This window comes from Sus scrofa, chromosome 1, assembly GCF_054392235.1.
Source record: "Sus scrofa isolate SSC_HxYL_T2T_F1_AM1 chromosome 1, Sscrofa_HxYL_maternal_Yorkshire_Landrace_v2.0, whole genome shotgun sequence".
In the NCBI taxonomy this organism is placed as follows: Eukaryota; Metazoa; Chordata; class Mammalia; order Artiodactyla; family Suidae; genus Sus; species Sus scrofa.
Window position 1 is genome coordinate 272244536 of NC_139383.1, and position 26297 is coordinate 272270832.

A 26297-nucleotide genomic window follows, 5' to 3' on the forward strand; every position below is an offset into this window, starting at 1 on the left:
CACTCACGGACCTATCTCTTGTCCCCACAGGTCTCCAACGGCGCAGGCACCATGACAGTCTCCCTCGTGGCCGATGAGAACCCCTTCGCCCAGGGGGCCTTGAAGTCAGAGGACTGCTTCATCCTGGACCACGGCAAAGATGGGAAGATCTTTGTCTGGAAAGGTACCGGGGACAGGGGAAGGGCTCTAACAGGACCTCAGGTGGAAGCTCCTGCAGCCTTTCAGGCACTCGGCTCACGAGGGAGGGTCGCATGTGTGTTCTGGACACCCTGGGCAGTAGAAATCAGGAGTCTTGGGCTAAAGCCCTGGCTTTGCAGTTGACTTGCTGTGTGATCTTGGGCACCATACTTACCTCTCTGGGCCTCAGTTTTCCTATTTGGGCTAAAACTGATGTTTCCCAAGTGTGTTATAATACTATTTCTTAGAAAGATTAATGGATATCTTGTGAAAAATATGTTAAAAAAAAAAAAAAAGCCCATACAATTTTACAGTCAAATAAGTTCATGGACTTATGCTGGATTCTACAATGTTAACAAGCTTGTTTATTGCAGGACTTTTAAGAGCCTTTAACTTGCTAGTGTATATTGGGGCAATCAGTGTTCTGTTGGGGAAATGCCCTGCGAGGGGTCCATGGAACTCTTTGTGGAATGTCATGTGGGACTGAGTAGGGCAGGCTCTTGGAGAAGGTTGACCTTGATGTTTCCAAGAAGCCCAGATGTTGAGAGGACCCATCGGCATCTGCGACTAGTCCTAAGAAGGGGACAAAATGGGGAGGAGTCAGTGGGTGGACAGAGAATGGCAGAGAGAGGGAGAGAGGGATTAGCACTTGTGGAAATAGTATTATTATTGTTGGTGGTGGTGGTGTTACTATTATTATTTTTATCTGGGCCCTACTGCCTTGACAATGAGAAAGCTGGGGTCTGAGGCCTGGCGCCTGCTAGCCAGGAGCTATCTAGGTGTGGGAAGGCTCTCAGGGTTGGGGCGAATTTGATTGTGGAACTGGGGGAGCCCCCTGCTGTGGACACCTGGCCTAGGGGAGGGGAGCTTCTGAGGGTCTGAGTCACAGCTTTCCCGTTGGCTGAGTGGCCTTGGTCAAGTCACTTAATCTCTCTAAGACCCTGGTTTCCTGATATGTAATAGGACAAGATAATGATCTTTGTCATGTGAGGTCGTGTGGATGAAATGCAATCACTTTTGTATAATTCTGAGCTCAGTAATGGGTAAGCTGGTGGCATGGTCAGCTCTGGGGTCTCTGGCCTTGACTGTCTACAGTCTGAAAAGAAGAGGGAGGGAGGTTTGGCTGCTGCTTTCCCTGCACCATGGATGCTGGGACCCTGGGCTGACCCCAGGTCCGTTATCCTCCATCTGCCAACAGGTAAGCAGGCCAACACGGAGGAGAGGAAGGCTGCCCTCAAAACGGCCTCCGACTTCATCTCCAAGATGAACTATCCCAAGCAGACCCAGGTGAGTCTTGGAGCCAGGCAGGACAGTGAGGATAGGTCCAGTTTGGGTGGGGAAGGGCTGGGCTGCAGTGGGTGCAGTCCCTTCTTGTGGACTAGTTGTCTGAGGCTCCCTTGAGGACCCCAGCCCAGCTCATCCCGCTCTCCTCCCTCCGCTTCCAGGTCTCCGTCCTTCCCGAGGGCGGCGAGACCCCACTGTTCAAACAGTTCTTCAAGAACTGGCGGGACCCAGACCAGGTGGACGGCCCGGGCCTGAGCTATCTCTCCAGCCACATCGCCAACGTGGAGCGTGTGCCCTTCGACGCTGCCACTCTGCATACCTCCACGGCCATGGCTGCCCAGCACGGCATGGATGACGATGGCACAGGCCAGAAACAGGTACCTGGGGGGCCAGGCTGGGTATGTTCAGGCCCCTCCCTTGCTCCCTCCCAGGCACTTCTGGCCCACCCACTGCCTCCTGCTTCTCGGAGGATGTTTCTCTTAAGTGGTTTTGGCCACAGTTTTGGTGGATGAGATTCTTTTTGTCTTACTTGATTTTTACAACTGACATATCCTAAGTACTGTTGTTTGCCAGGCCCTATGCCAAGTGTCTGAGACCCCACCCGGCCCATGAAGAGCGCCTGATCTGGGGAGGGAGGTGACACAGCCGTTCTGGTTGCTCAGACCTCTGTGGTCAGTGGTAGATGGGAGGTGTACAGGAATTATGGGAACACAGGAAGAGCAGTGAAGGGGGGTCATTGGGGAAGTCTTCACAGAGATAGGGACCCTTTGGTTGGGCTTCAGAGTATGAGTAGGAGTTTGCTGCCACAGAAGAAGAGTGAGTATTCCAGGCAGGGAGCTGTCTTGGGAGTCTGGTGCTGATGGCATCCTAAAGGAGGAGCCTTGAGTTCTGTGTCCAAGGGTGTGGACTTGATCCTGTATCAACCATTAGGTGCTAGTGAGAGTTTTATGTGTGAGTTTTTTTTCTTTTTTAAAAAGCAGAAATGTGATAGGGTCAGTTCTGTGCTTCTGGAACTCATCACAAAAATGAATTAGAGGCAGGAGGATGAGGGTAGAAATCTCATTAGGAGGTTGTTATAATAGTTTAGGGAAGAGACGATGACCTTGAAATCAGGGAGGTCACAGCGAAGGTGGAGAGGTGGGGGGGGGGTGGAGTTGAGAGATGTTTACAAGGTAGAATCTGCTTCAGGAAAACATTGATTCCATTCTACATAATAGAAATAGCAAAAGTGTTTGTTTTTATTTATTTTTGTTTTTGTCATTGGTGTTATTCTTCATTCATTTCTCATTTATCGCTTCAGTGGGAGGGGAGGATGTAATGAAAATGATCAGGATAGGGCAGTGTGGAAAGAGCCCTGGCAGCTCATCTGTGTGACCTTGGGTGAGTTCCTTAGCCTTGTTGAACTTCACTTTCCTCACCTGTAAAAATGAGGTTTCATCCCATTCCATCACCTTCAAGGATTTTTAAGATTCAGAGATTCTATCTCCTGGGGTTTTTAGCACCACCAGGTGGCGCTGCAGGGCTTCATGACTCCTTGAGTTGAGGGGAATCAGTGTCACCAGAGCTCTGTAAAGAGATGTGCCAGCAGGAGTCAGTCACTTAGTGATGGACCTGCCCCAGTAGCTGATCTATAAAATCCTGAAAATTCAATAGTGGTCATATTAGTAATAAAATGATAATAATTCTCATAATTAAGAGCAGTAGCCCCCTGCAAAGCCATCGCCCTGTGCCAGGCACTCTGCTAGACTTTTCATGAATAAACTCATTTGATCCTCACAACAACGCTGACTATTCCCATTTTTCAGAAGAGGAAAGTGAGGCTCAAAGATGTTAGGCAAGTTGTCCCAGGTCGTACAACCTCTGAGGGGGTGGAGCATGATTTGAATTAGGTCCACACAGCTACCAGGGCCTGGGCTGATCTCTGCGAGAAGGAAGTTCAGGGTGGGACAGGCGTGCGCTGTAAGGATCCTGAGCAGGATTGAATCCTAGTGGCTTTGTGATTTGGGCAAGTTATTTAACTTCAGTCTGAGTCTGAGTGCAGTCCTGTTGGGTAAGCACTGCCCACCACCCTGTGGCTTCCCAGCTGACCTGAGTAGGGATGGGGCTGGGGGTGCTGTACCATGTCTGAGCCCAGCTTGGCTCTGGCAGATCTGGAGAATCGAAGGCTCCAACAAAGTGCCTGTGGACCCTGCCACGTACGGACAGTTCTACGGTGGTGACAGCTACATTATCCTGTACAACTACCGTCATGGTGGCCGTCAGGGACAGATCATCTACAACTGGTGAGGGGTTGGGGCCCTGCGTTGTGGGTGGGGGGCATGGGGGGCAGCGGCTGGGCCCTGAGCATGGCAACAAGGAGGCCGGTGAAACAGGCCTGAGGCGAGCCTGGGGTGCGTGGACCTAAGGCGGGACAGCCACACGCCACTGGGAAAGGCTGTCATCTGGAGGCCAGCACGGCTTGTCTTATTTCTTGAAACCACTTTTAAACTATTCTCATAAAAGCATTATAGGTCCTGGAAATCCTGTGAAATCAGATTGTTATGATCATTATACAACTACAGATGTGACAATTCATTTGAGTAATAAAAAAAAAAGAAAAACAGAGACCCCCGAAAGTAAAAAAAAAAAAAAAAAATTATAAAAAAAGGAAAAAAAAAAAAGCATTATATGTCCATAGTAGGAGACATGGGGGAGTAGGGAGAAACAAACAAAAATCTTTCCCACAGTTCCACTCAAAGTGCTGTTTATCCTCCCACGGTTTCTAATTTTAAAAAAATTTTAAATTTATTTACTTTCTTGGCCGCATCTGTGGCATGCAGAAGTTCCCAGGCCAGGGGTCAAACCACACCACAGCAGTGACAACGCTGGATCCTTAACCTGCTGAACCACCAGGGAACTCCAAGGGCTTTCTTATTCTCTTTTTTTATAGCTGCATAATATTCCATCGTGTGGCTATCCTGTGGTTTCTTTAACAAATTCCCTGCTGAGGCATACTTGGGTGGATTCCAGACTTTTGCCATTACAAGCATTGCTGTGATTAGTAACCTTAAACAAACATCACTCTGAATGTGTAGAGAAACGTCTCTGGAATGAGTTCCCAGAAGCAGAATTGCCAGGTCAAAGAATAAATATACTTGTCATTTTGATAGATGCTGCCCAGCTCCCTGTATGGAGTTTGTAGCATTTGCATTGCCACCAGCAGCAAATGAGAATGTCTCTTTCTCCACAGCTTCAGCGATGGACTGTGTTATCAAACTTTTGCTGTTTGTCAACTTGATAGTTTATAAAATGGTGTCTCAGTATACTATTTCATTTTTCTTTTTTCTTTTTTTTCTTCTAGGGCCTCACCCACGGCACATGGAAGTTCCCCGGCTAGGGGTCGAATCAGCGCTGTAGCTGCAGGCCTACGCCACAGCCACAGCAACGTCAGATCTGAGCTGTATCTGCAACCTACACCACAGCTTGTGGCAACGCTGGATCCTGTAACCCACTAAGCAAGGCCAGGGATCAAACCCTCATCCCCGTGGATACTAGTCAGGTTCTTAACTGCTGAGCCACAATGGGAACTCCAGTATTTTTCATTTTTCACTTCATTTCTCTATGGAATTTCAAAGTTTTTAAAGTTCATTGAACTTCTTTTTTAAACTTTTTATTTTGAAATGACTTACTGCAAAGTTGCAAAAAATGGTACAGACAGTTGCCATGTACCCATTACACAGCTCCCTCTATGGTCACATCTTACCTAACCATAGCTCAAGTTTCAAAACTGGGAAATTAACACTGATACAATACTGCTAACTAATCTACAGACCTTACTTGAATTTCATCACTTCTCCCACTAATATCTTTTTTTCTGGCCTTAGGATCTAACCCAGGATCCCACATGGCACTTAGACATCACGTCTCCTTGATGACATTTAATCATCATGTCTTTAATCTATGACAGTTCCTGAGTCTTCTTTCACAGCCTTGGTGCTTTGGAAGAGTCTTGGTCTTATTTTGTAGAATGCCTCTCAACTTGACAACCTCAGACTTTTACTTCTACTTTTTTTTTTTTTCTTTTTTGCTTTTTAGGGTGGCACTTGTGGCATATGGAGGTTCCCAGGCTAGGGGTCAAATTAGAGCTGGAGGTGCTGGCCTACACCACAGCCGTAGCAACACCAGATCCTTAACCCACTGCGCAAGGCCAGGGATCGAACCTCCATTCTCTTGGATACTAGTCTGGTTTGTTGCTGCTGAGCCACAATGGGAACACCCTGACAACCTCAGACTTTTAAAAGCAGCTTGAAAGAAATTTTTTTGGACTAGGTAATACATGGTACAAAACTCACGAGAAGGCAGGATTTTTTAAAAATTAGATGCATCATGACACTGATTTGTTAGATTTGTAGTTTTTTTCCTTTTAGGGCCCCACCTGCCGCACATGGACGTTCCCAGGCCAGGAACTGAACCCAAGCCACAGCTACAACCTACACCACAGCTGCAGCAATGCAGGATCCTTTAACCCACGCTCTGGGCCAGGGATTGAACCTGCACCTCAGCAGCGATCCAACCCACTGCAGTCAGAGTCTTAACCCACTGCACCACAGCGGGAACTTGCAATTTGTCAGATTTTTGTTCGCTTATATAGATAACACATGTTGGTTATGGGAACTTTAGATAAGGAAGAGGTGAGGCAGAAAGTCACCCACCACAAACCTCCCCTCAGGGCAGATTTAGGATGAAGAAGTCCCCTGGTTGTGCTCAGATCTCTATAAGGAGGCGAGATGCTGAGCAGACCATAGGGCATGTTGGTTTGGTTCCCGCTCTGGTTGCTTTTGAGAAAACCCCTTTCCCTCTCTGTGTCTCAGTTTCATTACCTGTAATCCGGAGATTTGTGGGTTTCTCAGGCCCAGGGTGAAGGAGAGACTGAGTCTCACTTCCCTTCCAGGCAGGGCGCCCAGTCCACCCAGGATGAGGTCGCCGCGTCTGCCATCCTGACTGCCCAGCTGGATGAGGAGCTGGGAGGTACCCCAGTCCAGGTGAGCCCAGCCCACCACCCCTTGGGCCGCACTCTGGGCCCTGTCCCTCTGTTCGTTCATGTGTCTGACTGTCCATCAATCTGTCCATCCATCCTTTCAACAAATACTTATGTAGGGCTCCCGTGTACCCAACACTGCATCTGTAGCCATGAAGATACAGATCCCACCCCTGCCCTACCCCAAACTGCCCTCATGTGGTTTATAGTCTAGGGGGGAGAAAGATGTTCAGCAGACATGCGGGCACATGGATGTATAATGTCATGCACTGTGGCAGTGCGTGAAAATGACAAGGCGTTGCAGAGAAAGGAGAGGAGAGGTGGTGTGGGGGAGTTTTCAGAGGATGAACATGGAGCCAACCTGCTTGAGTTTGAATCCATCTTTACCTCCGGGCAACCTTGGACAAATCACTTAGCTTCTCAGTGCCCTTATGTTCTCAAACTAGGTGTACTAGCAGTACCTGTCTCCCAGGATTGCTGTGAGGATGAAGCATTAACATTTGTAATACATTTAGAGCCACGCTTGGCCCATAACGGCCCCTTCTACATGTGTGTTAAGTATAAGGACACATAGATCCCAGGTAGGCTCTAATTGGATTAGACAAGTCCCCCAGCCAGGAAGGGGTTTTTCAGCTGGGACCTAACGGATGAGTAGGAGTTGGCCAGGCACAGTCAAGGTAGAGGGAAGAGACTATGCCAAGGGCCCAAGGTGGGAGAGGGCATTGGGTACTAAGGCGAGGGGGAGAGTGCCATGATGGGAGTCTGGGGAGGTGATCAGAGGGACCAGACCACCCAGAAGTCACAGTGAGGATGTGACCTTGACTCTGAGAACAAGGGGACATTGCTAAAATGATAACTGTAAAGTGAAGGGATCTGTGGGTTTAAACAGTGACCGGGCCACAGTGTGGGGCCCTAGGGGGCAGCAGAGCCAGGTGGGGAGATGTGGGGGGAGCCAGAGTTCTCCTTCCTCGGTCCTACCCTTGGAGCCAGCAGGGTTTGGATTTGGATCCAGGGTTGGTGCCCTGAACTTTGACCATGACCGGGGGGTCCTCGGGGTGTCGGATGCCAAGCAGGATGATTACTGTCTTAGCTCATCTCAACAAGAGCTTTAGGATTAGCATTCTTGACCCCATTTCACAGAGGAAGGACCTGAGAGGGTGAGTCCCGTGCCTGAGTTCTCACCATCAGGGTGGAGCTGGGATCTGAGCTCTGACCCAGCAGTGGTTGTTCATCCTGGGACGTGACCCCAATACTCCCAGCGTCCATGCGAGATTGTCTTCTAGACTTAGCTAGGGCCAGGGTCACCACTGGGATCCAAAATTGAAATGGGCCCCCAAGCCAGGATCAGGTACGCTGTATCTGAGATCTCCCTGCCCCCTCCCTCCCACCACCAAGCCCCTGACTGCAGTTGGCTTGTGGGGGACACTGGCTGGGCAGGAGGGGTCTCTCCAGATCTGAGAGGCTCTATCCTCACCACTGTGCTGGCTTCCATGCCCGGGGCTGACGTCACCATCCTGGAAGAATGTCCACGGACAATCCCTGTGCTTCCATTTAAGGGAATATTTGCAAACGGGCTCTCTTGGTTCTTAGACTAGACTCAGGGTCAGCCAGGCAGGGCCTCATGGGAAGCAAGAGGCTGAGCAGTGCCCAGGGGACCTCAGGCTGCAGTGCTATCTCCAGCCTTCCTGGAACTCCCGTTCCCTTGCCCACCCCCCGAGTGCTGTAGGGTCACGTTCCACCCAGAGCATAGACAGAAGCATGACAACCTCATTTGAGGGATGAGCCTGGGCCCTGCTGGCTGCAGCAGGTGGCAATGAGCCTGATGCCGCACAGGACTGATGCCTGCCCCCCACCCCTTTCCTGACTTGCCCTCTTTCTCCCTCCCAGAGCCGTGTGGTCCAAGGCAAGGAACCCGCTCACCTCATGAGCCTGTTTGGTGGGAAACCCATGATCATCTACAGGGGTGGCACCTCCCGCGAGGGTGGACAGACAGCCCCCGCCAGTACCCGCCTCTTCCAGGTCCGGGCCAGCAGCTCTGGAGCCACCCGAGCCGTTGAGGTAACACCCAAGGCCTGGACCCCGGGCAGGGTTGGCCTTTCTGAAACCTCCCAGGCTTGAAGGGCAGATCTCTGGGCACTGGGTCGGTTGGGGTTGGCTAAGGGGTTAACACACAGCTCTTCATACCTTCCGGCTTTGGCAGTGGGATTGTATGTCTTAGATTTCCTCTCGTTTCAAGAATGCCCAGTGCCCCCTATCTTGCATACCTTCCACAACGGGCAGCTCACTACCCTGCTGGGAGTCCATTCTTCACACTCTGGACTTTGTTCTCGATTACCTTCCAGCTGGCTACTCTCCCTTTCACGGTGGAAGGTGCAGACCTGAGCGCAATCCTCCTGAGCAGCCTTCCGGAGAATGGGACTGACACCTCTTCTGTTCTGGGCACTCAGTTCTGTTCTTGCGGCCCACATTCCTAGTCACAGTGCATTAATGACTCATGGGAGTCAGCTAAGCCCCTCGGTGTCCAAGTCCATGTCCTCAGCTCTGATGGGGCGTGCTCCTCCGAGTCCCCACCTAGGAGCTGGTCCTGCCGCAGCATCTCCGGGCAGTGAGGAGGGGGTCTGAGAGCTTTTGGTCTGGCTCCTGATTGATCGAGCATGGTCCTCCCAGGTGATCCCCAAGGCCGGCGCACTAAACTCCAACGATGCCTTTGTCCTGAAAACCCCCTCGGCTGCCTACCTGTGGGTGGGGACAGGAGCCAGCGAGGCCGAGAAGACCGGGGCCCAGGAGCTGCTCCGCGTGCTTCGGGCCCAACCTGTGCAGGTGGCAGAAGGCAGCGAGCCAGGTAGGAGCGGGGGCCAGAGGGACCCACTGTTCTCTGGGAATGCGGCCCTTAGGTTTCTCTCCGTGATGTGTGTTAATCACAGCGGGTTGGATGAAAATGAGGGCTTCGGTCAGTGAGAAGAAGGCCTCCGGGAGTTAGAGAAAGGAGCTCAGTGTGGCCTGGGGCAGGCGGGGAAGGCTCTGCAGGAGATGGTCACTTGCTGGGAAGCCTTGAAAGATTGTAGGCAAAGTGAAGTCAGCCATGCAATGAGACACCAACATCAAATGCTTTCACTGACATGTGGACTCTGAAAAAAGGACAGACGGAACTTCTTTGCAGAACAGATGCTGACTCACAGACATTGAAAAACTTATGGTCTCCGGAGGAGACAGTTTGGGGGGTGGGGGGATGTGCTTGGGCTGTGGGATGGAAATCCTGTGAAATTAGATTGTTATGATCATTATACAACTACAGATGTGATAAATTCATTTGAGTAATAAAAAAAAAAAAAGAAAGGTTGTAGGCAGGGTAACAGCCCCACAGGGGCTGCGATGTGTCTTAATCATGAGATTCTCCCTGGACAAAAATGCTACAGGCCTGCTTTGTTTCCAGAGCCCAGGTCAGAGTGGTCTTTCTGCCTGCTCCCTCCTGCTTGATGCTTAGCAGATATGGGGAAGAGTAGTTCTGTCTAGAGCAGCACAGTCCACTGGAACCTTCTGAGAGAATGGGCATGTTCTATATCTGCCAGGTCCAATCTGGGGGCCACTCGTCACATGTTTATCTTAATGAGCACTTGAAATGTAACTGGCAAGAAAATGCATTTAAATGTAAATAGCGCCTGTGGGCTGAGCAGGTCTAGTGGGAAAAGATGAGGTGGGCATCCTGGCTGCACCACGTAACAAGCTGTGTGATGTTAGATGAGTTGCTTGACCTCTCTGAGCCTCATTTGTTGAGTGGGGATAATTATCCCCATCCCACAGTGCTGTTGTCAGTCTCAAACCAGAGCTAGTCCTGGCTGTGTGTCTACTGCCAAGTCTGCCCTCTCTGGGCCTCTGTTTCATCACCTTTGAATCCCTCAGGCCCCTTCCTTCTTTGGCCCCCTGGGACTTGAAGGTGGAGGGTGGGGACGGAGAGCAGGGTTCGTCCTGGGGTCTGGGGAGAAGTGCTGGGGGGGGGGGCTGGGGGGGGTGATGGTGTCTATTGGTGACTGGTGCCACCTTCCTTCACAGACAGCTTCTGGGAGGCCCTGGGCGGGAAGGCCGCCTACCGCACGTCCCCACGGCTGAAGGACAAGAAGATGGACGCCCACCCTCCCCGCCTCTTCGCCTGCTCCAACAAGATTGGACGTTTTGTGGTGAGCCCCGGTGGGGGGTGCTATCTCTGCTTTCCTGGCAGAGCTGGGGAGAAACCCTTCAGACAGCAGAGCCCAGACTGCTGCAGGCTGGAGCCTGCTAGCTCCCTCACAGGCAGGTAGAGCCAGCCCACCCCGAGAGGGAAGGAGCTCATGCGCTTTCATTCGCCTCTTCTGTTCCTTCCCAGGTCGAAGAGGTTCCTGGCGAGCTCATGCAGGAGGACCTGGCCACTGATGACGTCATGCTCCTGGACACCTGGGACCAGGTGGGTGAAGAATGCTGCTACAAGTCATTTTCCCTTTCTTTTCTTTTTTCTTTTTTTTTGTCTTTTCTAGGTTTTGGGTTTTTTTGTTGTTGTTTTTGCCTTTTTGCCTTTTCTTGGGCCACTCCCGTGGCATATGGAGGTTCCCAGGCCAGGGGTCAAATCGGACCTGTAGCCGCCGGCCTATGCCACAGCCACGGCAACACCAGATCCGAGCCGCATCTGTGACCTACACCACAGCTCATGACAACGCCGGGATCCTTAACCCACTGAGCAAGGCCAGGGATCGAACCCACAACCTCGTGGTTCCTAGTTGGATTCGTTAACCCCTGAGCCAGGACGGGAACTCCTCTTTTTTCTTTTTTTGGGGGGTTTTTAGGGCCATACCCGCAGCATATGGCAGATCCCAGGCTAGAGGTTGAATCAGAGCTGCGGCTGCTGGCCTACACCACAGCCACAGCAATGCAGAATCTGAGCCGAGTCTGTGACCTACACTGCAGCTCATAGCAACGCTTATACTTAACCCACTGAGCAGAGGCCAGGGATTGAACCTGCATCCTCGTGGATACTAGTTGGGTTTGGAGCCACAATGGGGACTCCTCATTTTCCCTTTCTGAGCCTCCATTTCCTCATCTGCAAAATGGGAGTGACGGTAACCACCTTGCATAATCCAAATGTTAAAATCTCCTCGGAAACTGCAAAGCACCATATAAATGCAAATCAGGCGGCCAGCATTTGCTCCCAGGCCTTAGGGGAGAGTGAACTCTTACATCTGTTGGTAAAGAAAGTTGAACTTTGCAGCATAAACTGTCTAGTGTCACCTGGAAGTGGACATTTCCCGGCCTCCGAGGGGCTTAACATTCTAGTGAGGGTTGGCAGTCAACAGCCCTTCCTATCAAGTTGGCTTCTTCCTGAGTTTGTCAGGTCAGAGATAGCAGCCATTGAGGAGTTCCCTGGTGGCTCAGTGGGTTAAGAACCTGGCATTGTTACCCCTGAGGGTCCAGTCACTGCTGTGGTGCAAGTTTGATCCCTGGCCTGGGAACTTCCACATGCCAAAAATGAAAAGAAAATAAAAGACTCCCGTCAATCCACAGTGCTACTTCTGGGGCTCCCCAGTCAGAGGATCAGTACCCAAATGTCTGCAGCCTAGCTATTCAGCTGCTGTCAGTGATTGCTCCGTTGGCTACTTAATCTGTTTGTTCATTGGTTTATTCATTCACGTAGCCAGCATTTATGAAGCACCATGTCTTCCAGGCAAACTGCTGGAGTGCTGGGGATCCCATGACAGCAGAATAGACATGATACCTGCAGTGGAGGGGCCGATATAGTAGGGAACACACTTGTAAATAAGTAGGAGAGAAAAGTTTGGCAATATTGTCAGATACCATTTTATCAATGACACGTGCTCTTTAAAATATTTGATATGCATCAAAATAGATGATAAATGAAAGTCAGCTGAATAGATTTCTTGGTGTAACAAATCTTGTAATAAGACTCAAAATGGGGCGTTCCCATTGTGACTCAGTGGGTTAAGATCCCAACTAGAATCCACAGGCATGAAGGTTCGATCCCTGGCCCCACTCAGTCAGTTACGGATCCAGTGTTGCCACAAGCTGTGGCATAGGTCATGGATGTGGCTTGGATCTGGCATAGCAGTGGCCGTGGCTGTAGGCTGGTAGCTGCAGCTCTGATTCGACCCCTAGCCTGGGAACTTCCATATGCTGCAGGTGCAGCCCTAAAAAGAAAAAAAAAAAAAAAAAAATCTCAAAATGGTGGTAGTGGTGGCAAGTCATTTTTAATTCCAAACCTTCTGTGTGTCTCATGTTGGCTGAGACACAAGGAACCTAACACCTAGCAGACTCTCAATGCATATTTGTTGTGTGAATAAACCAGTGAGCATAGCATATATTAGGCTGCTCATTTGTTGAACAAATAGACGCCTGAAAAGGGATCATTCCTGAACTTCTAGAGAGAAATCTCCATCTCAGTGCCTGATGGCAATGTTAGCAGTGGAGCAGGCTGCCATGGGGAGACGGAAAGGCATGGTGGAGCCTGAGGCAAACTAGAACTTCCCATCTAGAGGGGCAGCCACCACTCAGCTTCACCCACCTGAAGGTGAAGTTGCCAGATCCTCCCTGTTTTCAAGAGAAGTTGCAAGTCTAGGTTGAAGGTAATCAGCTAGGAATTCAGTTTATCTAAAAAGACTTTGCAAACCACCCCTTAGGGGGTATGTGGGCCACCAAAGCAGGTTGAAGGTCACCAGTTTGCAGTCTCTGTCCCAGATCCTTGTAGTCAGTCTGCGGTCTCCGGAAAGGGTGCCAGTCCAGCACCTGAAGCTCCGCGTTCTTACTCCAGCAGCGAATTTGGTCAGCACTCCTCACACCTTTTTCTTTTCGTGTCTTTCATTTCACCTCTCTCCTCCAGGTCTTTGTCTGGGTTGGGAAGGATTCCCAAGAGGAGGAAAAGACAGAAGCCTTGACCTCTGGTAAGGAGACTGTGCCAGTGGGGCTGTTTCATGTCCCCAGGGGCTGGGGGCAGCTTCATGCCTGGCTCTGGGAGTTCCCGACAGCAGGGTGGGGACTTCCTCATCCAAGGTCAGCCCCTGGTGAGCCCTCCCTGGGGTCGTAAAGAACAGCTCAGTTCCCACAGAAGCCTTAGGTCATGTCAGGAAAGGAAGGAGCAGATAGAAACTGTTCAGGTTCCCAGGATGCCCAGGGACCACCTTTGTCCCGGTATGGATGTTGGAAAGTAGATCCCTGGAAGCTGGGTGGCCCAAAGCTGGTTCTTTAATGTCTTCCAGTGAGGGGCAGCTAGAGAAAAATGATAAAAGCTTTGTGAACCAGGAGGTTCAGCTGTGCCCCCTGTCCTTTCCTGTGTTCTGGGCAGAGTGGTGGAGGTGCCGTGTGGGTGTCATTGCCTTTAAGGGATGGTGGCATCCAGGGCAGGGGTTGGGCGTTAGGGAGACAGTAGGACCAAAAACCATCTTAGGCAACAGAACCACCTCTCCTTGATGAGGGAGGCGCTAAGGATTCTTCTCGTGCCTGTGTGTCTGCAGCTAAGCGGTACATCGAGACGGACCCAGCTAATCGCGACAGGAGAACCCCCATCAATGTGGTGAAGCAAGGCTTTGAGCCTCCTTCCTTTGTGGGCTGGTTCCTCGGCTGGGATGACAACTACTGGTCGGTGGATCCCTTGGACAGGGCCATCGCTGAGCTGGCTGCCTGAAGAAGGGCAGGCCCCACCCATCACCGGTCAGTGCCTTTCAGAACTGTCCATCCCTCAAGGAGACCTTACAGCGTGCAGGGCCACTCTGGTGTGTGCGTGTGTGGTTTTGTTGTTGGTTTTTTGTTGTTGTTGTTGTTGTTGTTTTTATAGTAGCCAAATACAGCCCTGAGAAAATACAGGGTCCTTGCAAAATTGTCTCCAGTATCTGTGCTTTGGGAAATTGAATTCAATAAAAGCTTTTTGAAGTGAGTTAGCCTCCTGTGACTGAGTGTCCTGGTCATTGTTCTGAGAATGCCTTGGGGGTGGGGAGGGCTCCCTGGTGCCTGTGAAGCAGTGGATCAGCTTCCTTGTCCTATGTGTGTGAATTCTGGTACCCTGAGAAGCAACAAGATGAGATGGGCATAGATTGTATTGGGGGAAAGGCCTGTGTGGGAGGAACCAGGGAAGGCTGGAGAGCCGTCAGCCATCAGACCAAGGTGCAAGTCTGACCCCAGCTGAAGGGGAGAGGAAGAGGGATTGAGCGCAAGCATCTTAGACCACCACGCAGTCCAGGAAGGGTCAGCAAAGCTTTTGGGGAGTCCTCGAGCCAAAGTAAAATAAAATAAACTTTAACGATATAGTCCCCCCCCCCTTTTTTTTTTTTTTTTTGTCTTTTAGGGCCGCATTGTGCAGCATATGGAGGTTCCCAGGCTAGGGGTTGAGTCAGAGCTACAACCACTGGCCACAGCCACAGCCACGCCACGTGCAACCTACAGCACAGCTCAGGGTAATGCTGGATCCTTAACCCACTGAGCGAGGCCAGGGATTGGACCTGCAACCTCATGGATACCAGTCGGGTTCATAGCCCACTGAGCCACAATGGGAACTCCCAGTATATTTCCATTTTTATCATTATTTTTTTTATTGTGGTGAACTATACATAACATCATATCATTGGACCATTTGTAAATGTACAATTTAGTGGCATTAAATATATTTACCATGTTGTGTAGTCTCCCCACTGTTTAGACCCAAAACTTTTTCATAATCCCCAACATAAATGCTGTGCCCATTAAATAATAAGTCCCATTCTCACCTCCCCGCTGCCTGGGTAACCTTTATTCCACTTTGTGTCACCATATATTTGCCTCTTCTGCCTCATCTAAGTGGAACCATGCATTTGTCTTCTGTCAGGCTTATTTCATTTAGCATAATGCTTTCAATATTTGTATGTTTTATAGCATGTATCTAAATTTCATTTCTTTCTGTATCTGAATAATATCCCATCGTGTGTATATAGCACATTTTGTTTATCTGTTCAGCCATCAATGGACACTCTGCTCGTTTCCACCTTTTGGCTGTTGTGACTCATGCTGCTGTGAACATTGGTGTACAAATATCTGTTTGCTTCAGTATGTTCTTAGAGTTCCCACTGTGGCACAGTGGCTTAAGGATCTGGCATTGCTGCAGCTGTGGTGTAGGTCACAGCAGCAGCTTGGATTCGATCCCTGGCTCAGGAACTTCCATATGCCACGGGTGCGGCTAAAAGAAAAAAAAAAAGATATAACTCGAGCCCAAGTCAAATCCGCCAACAAAGGAGTTGAAGCTCTCCCAGGAGCCAGTGGGGTGTGGCTTATCTCCCCACGACACTCAGTCACCGGGAGGCATGGCCTTGGAATACGGTGGGTAAGGGGTTTGAAGCCAGTAGCGGGGCCCTGCGTCATTTACAAGCCCTATAGTAGAAAGTAGGCCAAGGTACCACACTCTGTAGCATCAGCTTAGATCTTCCTCTTTCCCCTTGGTTCCCAGGAGTGTTTCTGCTGTCAAGAGGTGCCCCTGGATGCTCCCAAAGCTTGTAGCCTTGGAGGTGTGGAGAGGGACCCCTCAGCCCCCGCTGTCCTCCTGGGCCCTGATTCTTGGCTCACGTGCACCTGTTGTCACAAAGTCCCTCTTACATGTGTCTGTGAACTTGTGTCTCTATAAAGTTTTTCTCCATGGAGATTCCAAACCAGTCCAAATGACTGCTGAGAGACAGACCCCTTTTCTCTCCCCTCTATCCTTTCTGATCTTTTCTCTCCATGTTTTCCCCTTTTGTTCCATGCCACCTCCCCGACCCCATCCCCATCAAGTTACAGAGTGAAGACTCCTGCAGCATAGGACTCCAGAAGAACAGAAACCAGTATGAGGGTTTATGTAGTGGGAAGAGGGTGTGTGTTTACATTGCTGTTTTCAAAGCTGGCTGATCACCCAAATTGTCCAGGGAGTTTTTTAAATGCGTAACTTCCCCAGGGGCCCCACCTCCAGAGATACTGATTTGTTGCAGAAATGACGAGGGTAGTGGAGAAGGAATTTTCCAGGTGAAATGTGGAGTGGGAGGTGGTGGGGGGGGCGAGTCAGGTTATCTCGGGCAGGGTATGCAGCAAAGTACAAAGACAGAACTCTCAGGAAGAATGTCCTGCTCAGGGCAGACAGCAGCCCGGACGTCTGGAACAGAGAGTGGAGAAACCCAGCATTCACAGAGGGCCTCAAATGCTACTCTCAGGGGTTTGGACTTGATCTTGTAAGGCCTGCCTCACCTACTCCAAAGGGCTGCTTTCAACTTGGTCAAAACTATCAACCTGACAAATGCAAAGTTCTGGAACCAAGGCAGCATTTACCACCTGGAGCTTGTAGGGCCTTCACTAGAGGCAGGTGGAGGCCTGTCTAAACTGAGCCAGCTCAGCTCCTGGAAACCTGGGGGAGGTCAAACACAGGTGAACCTGCCATGCAGTCTTAATTTTGTTTATTGACAATCAAGGCAGTTGATTGGCCAGTTTTGGTTTATTGGTGTCTGTGGCTTCAGAGAGAATGGGCTGCATACTCTGAGAAAGGACATTGCCTGAAGCAACTGAGTTGCTTGGACTCTGTATTTTTCTCCCAAAAGCAAGATAAGGAAGACCATCACTTCAACCACACATTTTTCTCTTCCTAATGGTTTTTGAGAAACGTTAGCGTCCATCACGCATGATGCAGAAGCCACTGGGTAGTGCCTTGCAGGTGCCAAAGATGGTCTCTTGGAAAGAGGTTGGCCTGGGCTTAGAGCCTGCATCCTACCTTGGCCAAGACAAGTTAAAAAAAAAAAAAATATATATATATATATATATATATATATACATATGTACACACACACATAAATACATAAAATATATATATAAATACATACAAATATACAAATATATGTATAGTACTTTGTTCCAGGTGGTGTGCAAGACACTAGAGAGAGGGCCCAGAAGTTTCTATGAGCCTCAGTTTCCTCACCTGCAAAATGGTAATATTGTATTCATATAGTACCTTACTGGATGTGGAACAATACAGTGGTTGAAAGCTGGATTTTGGATTCAGGCCTGGATTCAAATTCTAGCTATACTGCTCATCAGCAGTGTGATCTTAAACTGTCGGTAGCTTCCTCAGCTGCAAAATGGGAATAAGAACAGAGCCTACCTGAATCATAGTAAGTACTCAAAAATGGTAAAAAAAAATATATATATATATATATTTTTCTTCTCTCTCTCTCTCTCTCTCTTTTTTTTTTTTTTTTTTTTTTTTTTGGAAAACTAAAGCATCTAGTCCTTTACCTGGAGGTAGAGATCCACTGCATTGTGGATCAGATATATTTTTATTTTTGGCTATCAGCAATGGAAAGCCAACTCAAACCTAAAACTTCAGTACCCTCCTAAATGATAGTTTAGGGGGCCTTTTTGGTTGACTAAACCCAATGGGTCTGTCTGGGTTTCCTGTCGACTCTCTTGGCTCTGCCACTCCTGATCCCCTAATGACTTATCTATAGGCACCCAGATGGTCACACCCATCCATGGCAACGCCCATTCATGGCAATGCCCTAAGAAAACAATAAAGGATTGTTTCTAGAAGTTACCCAGAAAAGGGAGGAGGAATTATGCCCCAGGGCACAGAAAACCTCCCCTCAGATCTCGAGAGCTCCGTAGGGTTAAATGACCATTCCTGACCGGATCATGGGCTGGGGGACAGACTTATCCATTGGCCAATTAAGTGCATGACAGGAGCTGGGATTGGATTCCTCTCCCCCTGAGCTGAGAGCTCTAAGAGGAATGTACCTAAACAAAATCAGAGTCCCCAGGAGGAAGGAAGCAGGTAAATGGATGCTGGTAGACAGCACTTTTGTGGGAGAATTTTTTGGAGTCAGATGCTAAAAATAATAGTTAAGGCGTTCTTGTGGTGGTGCAGTGGAAACAAATCCAACCAGGAACCCCAAGGTTGCATGTTCGATCCCTGGCCTCGCTCAGTGGGTTGAGGATCCAGCGATGCTGTGAGCTGTGGTGTAGGGCAGGAACTGTAGCTGCTGTGAGCTGTGGTGTAGGGCAGGAGCTGTAGCGCTGATTTGACCCCTGGCCTGGGAACCTCCATATACCATGAGTGTGGCTCTAAAAAGCAAAAAAAAAAAGTTGAGGAGTTCCCATTGTGGCTTAGTGGTAAGAACCTAACTAGTATCCATGAAGATGTGGGTTTGATCCCTGGTCTCGATCAGTGGGTTAAGGATCCGGAGTTGCCGTGAGCTGTGGTGTAGATGGCAGACATGGTGTGGATCCTGCATTGCTGTGGTTGTGGTGTAGGCCAGCAGCGGCAGCTCTGATTCAGTTCCCAGCCTGAGAACTTCCATATGTGGCGGCCCTAAAAAAAAAGTTAATTAACAGTAACGGTTCCTTACAGTCTTAGGACAATGAATAATTTTCAGAGGCCTCATTTCTAGCCTGTGTTTTTTCAGAATCTTTGAGGGAAGATTCCCAGCCTCCATTATGGTTCTAAGTTTCTAGAGCTTTCTAAAACCTGTTAGTGTTTCAATTGCGTTTGTCAACAAACTCTTCTGACTATAGGGTAGAAGGACAAGGGCTGTATCCTATTAGCAAGCGTGACCCTTTTAGGCAAATCCCAGCCTGATCTGAGTCCAGAGTTGCTGAAATTAGGAAAGATCTGAGACATCATCTAGTCCAATGATTTTTAAGTCCTGGGAGAGGCATGGCGGTGGGGTCGACACAGCCCTGAAAGTTGGGTACAGATTTGTGCTCTCTAGCGTCCAACACGTTCTTAAAAGGTCAAGAGACCCAAACAGGTGGAATGCCTTATTTTCCAGGTGAGGAAAATGAGGCTCAGAAAGGAGCATGATGGAGTTTCCATCATGGCTCAGTGGAAACAAATCTGACTAGTATCCATGAGGACAAAGGTTTGATCCCTGGTCTTGCTCAGTGGGTTAAGGATCTGGCATTACCATGAGCTGTGGCATAGGTCACAGACACAGCTTGGATCCCATGTTGCTGTCTGTGGTGTAGGCTGGCAGCTACAGCTCTGATTTGACCCCTAGCCTGGGAACCTCTGTATACCGTGGGTGTGGCCCTAAAAATACATACACACACACACACAAGAAAGGAGCATGACGTCACATTACATGCTCAATGGTAAAGTGGGAAAAGCTCTTAAGAGCAGCAATTTTCTCTCTCTTTTTTTTTTTTTTTTTTTTTAAGGCCGCACCTGCAGCACACGGAGGTTCCCAGAGGGGTCCAATCAGAGCTACAGTTGCTGGCCTACACCACAGCCACATCAACACCGGATCCCAGCCGCGTCTGCAACCTACACGGCTCATAGCAACGCCAGATCCTTAACCCACTGAGCGAGGCCAGGGATGGGACCCCAACCTCCTCAATGACTGGAGCCACTGCAGTCAGATTCCCAACCCACTGCACCAAATTCTCAAATTCCTCAAATTCCTTTTTTCTCAAAATCCTCAAATTCTGTTTTTAAAGCGGTAACAAATGTCACAGACACTTGAAAGAAAATGGAGAAATTGAATGTAGAGCCTAATTCAAGACTGTGCTTATCTTTTGTTACTCTGATTGATATTAACTATTTTTTTAAAAAAACCTCATTGATTGACATCCACTAAGTGTCATAAATGTGAACTTGAGAATTATTCCTGATAAAAAAAAGACCATTTAGGAGTTCCCTTGTGGCACAGCCGGTTGAGGATGTGGTGTTGTCACTGCAGCAGCTTGAATGGCTACTTTGTCAAGGGTTTGATTTGATCTCTGGCCTGGGAACTTCCACACACCGCAGTGCGGCCAAAAAAAAAAGAACAAAAACAAACAAACAAAAAAACGTTTAAGTATTTTACTGGTGTATAGTTTCCTTTGAAAAAAATGAAGATCACAGAAATAACGTAGTTTAAAGGACCAGGTAACCTGAAAGATCTGTGGAACCCTAGTTTCCTGCCACTCAGGCCAGTGTGTTACAACACGTGGTTACAAACACCCCATCTACTTCCTTCTTTTGGATGGAACTTTGGCCTACACCAGCTGGTCCAAAACTAAAGTTTAAGGCCTGCTTGGGGATCATTGCAAAGTTTCAGTAGTCAAATCAACTTTGCCAGTCTTAAAAAATTGTGATCTGTCCTGCCGCATGGCACTGGGAGCTATATCTAGTCACTTATGATGGAGCATGATAATGTGAGAAAAAGGAATGTATACGTGTATGTGTAACTGGGTCACTTTGCTGTACAGCAGAAAGTTGACAGAACACTGTAAAGCAGCTATAATGGAAAAAAAATGAAAATCATTAAATTAAAAAAAAATGTGACCTATACATAAAATGCCTGCTGCTGGTGGTGTGTATATGGGAGCAGTGGAGGCAGGCGCTGTCACACAAGGCTACATTTAGACACCTTAGGAGGCTTTGGGATTAAATCCATGTTTGAATCTCAAGTCTGCTCCTTACACTACGTGACTCTGTTTTAATCTTTGAGCCCCAGGGTCTTCATTGAGAAAAGGAATGATGAAGTATCTTGTCACGCTGTTTGGAAGATAAAACGATAGAATGTAGGTACAAATATTTGAGGCGGGTACCTCCTGCTCCACAATGGTAGCCATTAATTCAAGACAGTTCTTTCAAGGCTAATGTTGCAGGTAACACCCATTGGTGTTATATCATTTATTTCCCTCTGTCTCTGTCTTTTTAGGGCCACACCTGCAGCATATGGAAGTTCTCAGGCTAGGGATCAAATAGGAGCTACAGCTGTTGACCTATTCACAGCCACAGCAATGACAGATCCTTAACCCCCTGATGCAGGATTGAACCTGCATCCTCATGGATACTAGTCAGGTTCATAACTGCTGAGCCACAATGGGAACTCCTACTTTTTTCTAAGTAAGCAGTCTGCTGGTGTGATTAGCTGGGTGACAGCAAGAAGTGAGTTCCTGCCCTGTTTGGATGAAGGTGAAGGGAAATGGAACCAGCCAAGGATTCAGGGGGTGTATGGATGGATCTCAAAGTCCCCAGGGAGAATGTGGGGGCAGGTGCATGGGGGCGGGGGAGCCAAGGCACGAGAGATGGCAGATGGACCACCACCACTCCTCTTGCTCTGGCCCAGAAGAGTGCACAGATGTTGAAGCAGCCAACCCGGGCCTGGAGGAACCAATGTGCCACTTCTGAAGAACGAAATCCATGTATGCTAAATGCAGGCAGAAACAGACTCTCATCCGCAGAAAATGAGTAAAAGCACACACTTTATTACTTACGGCATTGGAAAGGGAGGCCACCTGGGAAGCACTCTCTCGCACTAACACTGTCATCCTAGAGCTCAGCTCCTTCTCTGCTTCCTCCCTCCCAAGCGATTGAATTCCAACCCTTTGGACTATGAAGCCACAAGGCAGAAGGGCAAAGGCTGTTTGGTATCTGGAGACAGAGCAACTTAAGGAACAGAAAGCACTGAACCTCTAAGTCTGAGAAGAGATTTTTAGCCAGGAGAGCTGGTTGATTCCTGGTCCTCAGCAGTGAGTCACCTCACAAAAGAGAGAAATATCATTATTTCAAAATTCAAAATATAGACGTAGCTTGAGTTCCAAGCCAGAATGCTCCATAGACATCTAATGAACTCAGCCGGGCACCTGGACCCATGGTGGCTCAAGGTTTTTTCTAAAAGAAGCTTGGAAATGGGCTGCAGGGGAGGGAAGGCTCATAGGCTGGGGTTGATAGCATGACCCAGCTAAGGACAGATAAGAAGGGTGGCTTTGGGTCAGGAAGCCGCTATTCTTAGACTTCTCCAGGTAAACTCAGAGCTTCAAAGAGGAAGTGGTACCAATGTCAGCAGCTGGCTTTCCAGACCAAGAGGAAGAAAATGCCAGGTTACTCAGCTTCACAGGCATTTGTGAAACAGAGGATGCTTCCTACTATTACAGACGCAGCAGCCGTGGTTCAGAAGGGTGGACCACTTCCTTTTTCAGCATCAACATATACAATAGGAATTAAAAAAAAAAAAAAAAGACCAGGCAAATAAAAGATCTATAGCTAAATAGATAGACTAAGTTTGACAGTGTCTTCCCAAGCTCATTGGATGTTGCATGCCCTTTAAAAAAGTCTGTGAATTCCTCACACTACTTAATGGTGACCAAGATGGTTCACAGCGTACAAGAGTTCATAGCATGCAGACAGTAAAATATAATGGTTTTCTGAAGATATATTTTTAAAAAGCATTAGTCCTTAAGCTATTCAAATGGTATATAAACAATCATTTATAGAACTTAGAGCAAATTTTACTTTAAAAAATCAAAACTATTTAGAACCTGATATATGAAAGTAGGCAAAAGTGAGAAAAAAAGCACTTTTGTGACAAGTATTTAGCTGGTTTGAAAGACCACAGAGGAATCATTTACTCATAAAGAGGCCCAGAAAAGTTTTTAAAAAACCCAAAAAAACCCTCGTATTACTTTAAAAGGACCTCGATAGCAGTGGATTTAAAAGTCTTTCTGGAGTTGGGTCATCATTTTCCTTATCTTGACCATTTTCTCCAGTGCTGACCGTATGGGCAAGAAAATGCCTACTGTCAAGTAAGGATAATTCTGAAACATGGTTTGAATTCATAAAGTTAACAGATATCAGGAAAATTTCTTTAACTAAGATTTCCCAGAAGTAAGGCACATGTGGCCCAGAGAAGCTGGTTGTAGCCCGAGGTCACTGTTCTCCAAAGCATTTGTCCAGCCAGGTGTCAGGTGGTGGTGATAGTTTACCTTCTTGCTTTTGGCCTGGCTGCTGCTAGAGGGCCCAGAATGACTCAACGAAATTCAAAAGAAGAGGGATTTAACCTATTCCATAATGACCTAAGAACACGAACTTTTAAATATTTTAGAGTAAGAGATTATCTTACAGAAATCACCACTCTCTCTCACACAGTATTTACAAGCTAACAATCTTCATCTGGTGCTAGGATCGCTACACATTCTAAGAACATTACACTTGACATATGGAAAGAGGAAGGCGGGGGTGGGTGGGGTGGGGTGGAGTCAAGGTTCTCGCCCCACCCCCTCCTTATGGGTTAGAGGCTGGTTTGGTCCCCACATCATCCTTAGGAGGGAAGAGCTCATCTCTGTCTGCATCAGCCTACATGGCTCACTTTCTTGCCCCCATGATGCCTTGCAACATATCTATGGGCAGAGGGAAGACAATGGTTGAGTTTTTCTCGGCAGCAATGGTGGTCAGTGTCTGAAGGTACCGGAGCTGAAGGGCGGCGGGAGATTCAGTGATGACCATGGAGGCTTCCTTCAGAGCCCTGGATGCATTCATTTCTCCTTCAGCTGCAATGACCTACGGAACAGTGGCAAAGAGAGATCAAACTGGAGAAAACGGCGGGAGACCAGCAGCAGTTTTCAAACTTGGCTACGTCCAGCTCAGGGGGTACACAAAGCTTTCCGGGGAGTCGGCCAGAATAGTTGTAAGGAAATCAATTTCCTGATACTCAGTTTCTATATGTGTGTGTGTGTTTTTTTTTTTTTTTTTTTTCCTATAACTGATTTGCCTCGGTATGTGCCTCTTTTACTATTTGTTGCTTTTCTCCCATTTTCTGGGGCACCAAACAAAGGGACAATTCAAAATACTGTGTAGGGGTAGAGAAAGCGAATGACTCCAAAGACTGGATACAAAGCCTTTTGCAAGTCAGATGGATTTCCAATTCTTGCATTTCAAAGAAAGGAAAGAGGACCTTATTGTACTGCAAGCTGATAGATCATTGAAAATATTTTTTGATATGAGAGATGGCCATAGGATTTCTTAGCACATACATTTAGGCTGACTGCTAGGAGGTGGATAAAGTTACTTAAAAAAAAAAAAACCTTCCATTTCCATTCACTTATTTATGTAAATAAGGTTTCTTACTCCTTATATCTGTAAAAACAAAAAATAAGGGTAGAATTGATGCTGAATCTTGTCTTATTCTAGCAATACGTAATAGCCATCTACAAAGCCATGAATTCATTCCTCATTCATTTCATTGAGAGCCTGTTTGTAGTAAGAGAAAATTTTTAAATATTTTAACTTATGTACCAAATGTGTTGTAGAAGGGTGATAAAATAATTCATGACAAAATATATTAGGAAAAGATTCTGTGGGGGAGGTGGAATGGACATATAAGTTCAAGGAGAAAAAGGACAAAGGAAAAATTCCTAACTGTTACAGAGCTTATGCTTTGATCATGTTATAAACTAGATGATGAAATCATTAGGTATCTAAATTTCACCAGATATGTTTAAAAGAATGATGTTGGAGTTCCCGGTGTGGCTCAGTGGTGAGCAGAACCCATGAGGACACAGGTTCGATCCCTGGCCTTGCTCAGTGGGTTAAGGTTCCGGCGTTGCCGCCGTGAGCTGTGGTGTTGGTCGAAGATGAGTCCCGGATCCTGTGTGGCTGTGGCGTAGGCCAGTGGCTTCAGCTCAGATTGGACCCTGACCTTGGAAACCTCCATATGCCACAGGGCCTGAGTGGGAAGAGCGGGGAGCGGGGCTGGGTGGGAAGGGCAGCATGGCCTGGTGTTGGTCTTCATCCTAGAGGTGATGGGAAGCCTTACCAGATCTAGTTTGAGAAAACACTCCGACACATGTCTGAGCATCAGTAAGAGACTGAGCTGTAGGCAGGACACCTCAGAGTGATTCAGTGCCAGTCACTGGCAGTGGGATGGAGAAGGAAAGGGACCAGGGCACTGTTCAGGAGGGAGATTCAATAGCGTGAGGGAGGGGAAGGACTGTGACTGGATGGGAGGAACGGGGAACAGAAGCTGAGTCCAGGTTTCTGGGTTGCAGCTGCCAAGGAAGTGTGTTCAGGGAGAGCGGGATTCTTAGTGGAAGATAGGACCTGAATTAGAAGATGAAAGCCTTGGAGTTCCTGTCGTGGCTCAGTGGTTAACGAATCCCACTTAGGAACCATGAGGTTTCGGGCTTGACCCCTGCCCTCGCTCAGTGGGCTAAGGATCCAGTGTTGCTGTGAGCTGTGGTGTAGGCTGCAGACATGGCTCGGATCCCGAGTTGCTGTGGCTCTGGCGTAGGCCAGCAGCTACAGCTCCGATTAGACCCCTAGCCTGGGAATCTCCATATGCCGAGGGAGCGGCCCTAGAAAAGGCAAAAGGCAAAAGGCAAAGGCAAAAAAAAAAAAAAAAGACGATGGAAGCCTTAATTTACCAAGGCAATCCGTTATGTCCTACTCGGGCTACGAGGAGGGGCCAGTGCCAGCCATCCTGAGAGAAACTGGCAAGTGTTGGAGAGAACGCATGAGTCAACTCAGCCACGAGAATGACAAGGCTCTGATTTTTTCCATGTCATCTCAGATGTCCAATTAGGCACTTTTTTTTTTTTTTTTTGTCTGGTCACAGAAAATAGGGAAGAGATCTTGCATCCCACTACCAATCAATACAGCATCTCTTGGCTGGGAAATCACACTCACCAGGCTGGGCACACATTTTGATACTAGAAAACTTGCTCTGAGTGAGCTGCCAAAGGTGTGAACACAATACCCCTGGCTCTGTCTAAATATAGGCCAAGCGGATGCTGTGGGTAGGATCTTACAAAGCAACGCAAGCTGCCCATGGGTTTTTGGGGCTTTGGCTGAGGCTTCCATAGTCCTATGCTAATCAATACTTCATATTTACAGACCATCATGTCAAAAGCTGGCATTTTCATTGGGAGTTCCGGTTGTGGCTCAGCGGGTTAAGGCTCTGGCATTGCCATGAGCTGTGGTGCAGGTTGCACATGTGGCTCGGGTCCAGTGTTTCTGTGGCTGTGGCACAGGCCGGCAGCTGCAGCTCTGATTTGACCCCTAGCCTGGGAACTTCCATGTGCCGTAGGTGTGGCCATAAAA

The 26297-nt window shown here is 48.3% G+C and overlaps 2 protein-coding genes across 29 annotated transcripts in view; one reads left to right on the forward strand and one right to left on the reverse strand.

Annotated features, from left to right (window-relative positions):
- GSN (gelsolin) overlaps window positions 1–14387 on the forward strand; it is a 77258-nt gene extending 62871 nt beyond the window's left edge. For all 28 annotated transcript variants that reach the window (NM_001444457.1, XM_085008463.1, XM_085008648.1 and 25 more), the window contains 11 exon segments: window positions 31–163; window positions 1376–1464; window positions 1623–1838; window positions 3610–3743; window positions 6392–6482; window positions 8366–8536; window positions 9146–9320; window positions 10529–10653; window positions 10839–10916; window positions 13338–13398; window positions 13969–14387. In NM_001444457.1, the coding sequence (NP_001431386.1) occupies window positions 31–163; window positions 1376–1464; window positions 1623–1838; window positions 3610–3743; window positions 6392–6482; window positions 8366–8536; window positions 9146–9320; window positions 10529–10653; window positions 10839–10916; window positions 13338–13398; window positions 13969–14138 (1443 nt within the window). In that variant the 3' untranslated portion in view covers window positions 14139–14387.
- Window positions 14388–21668: 7281 nt separating this feature from the next.
- STOM (stomatin) overlaps window positions 21669–26297 on the reverse strand; it is a 28655-nt gene continuing 24026 nt past the window's right edge. Inside the window, exon 7 of the mRNA XM_021068281.2 lies at window positions 21669–23759. Coding sequence (XP_020923940.1) covers window positions 23565–23759 — 195 coding nt within the window. The 3' untranslated portion in view covers window positions 21669–23564. The remainder of the gene's footprint in view (window positions 23760–26297) is intronic.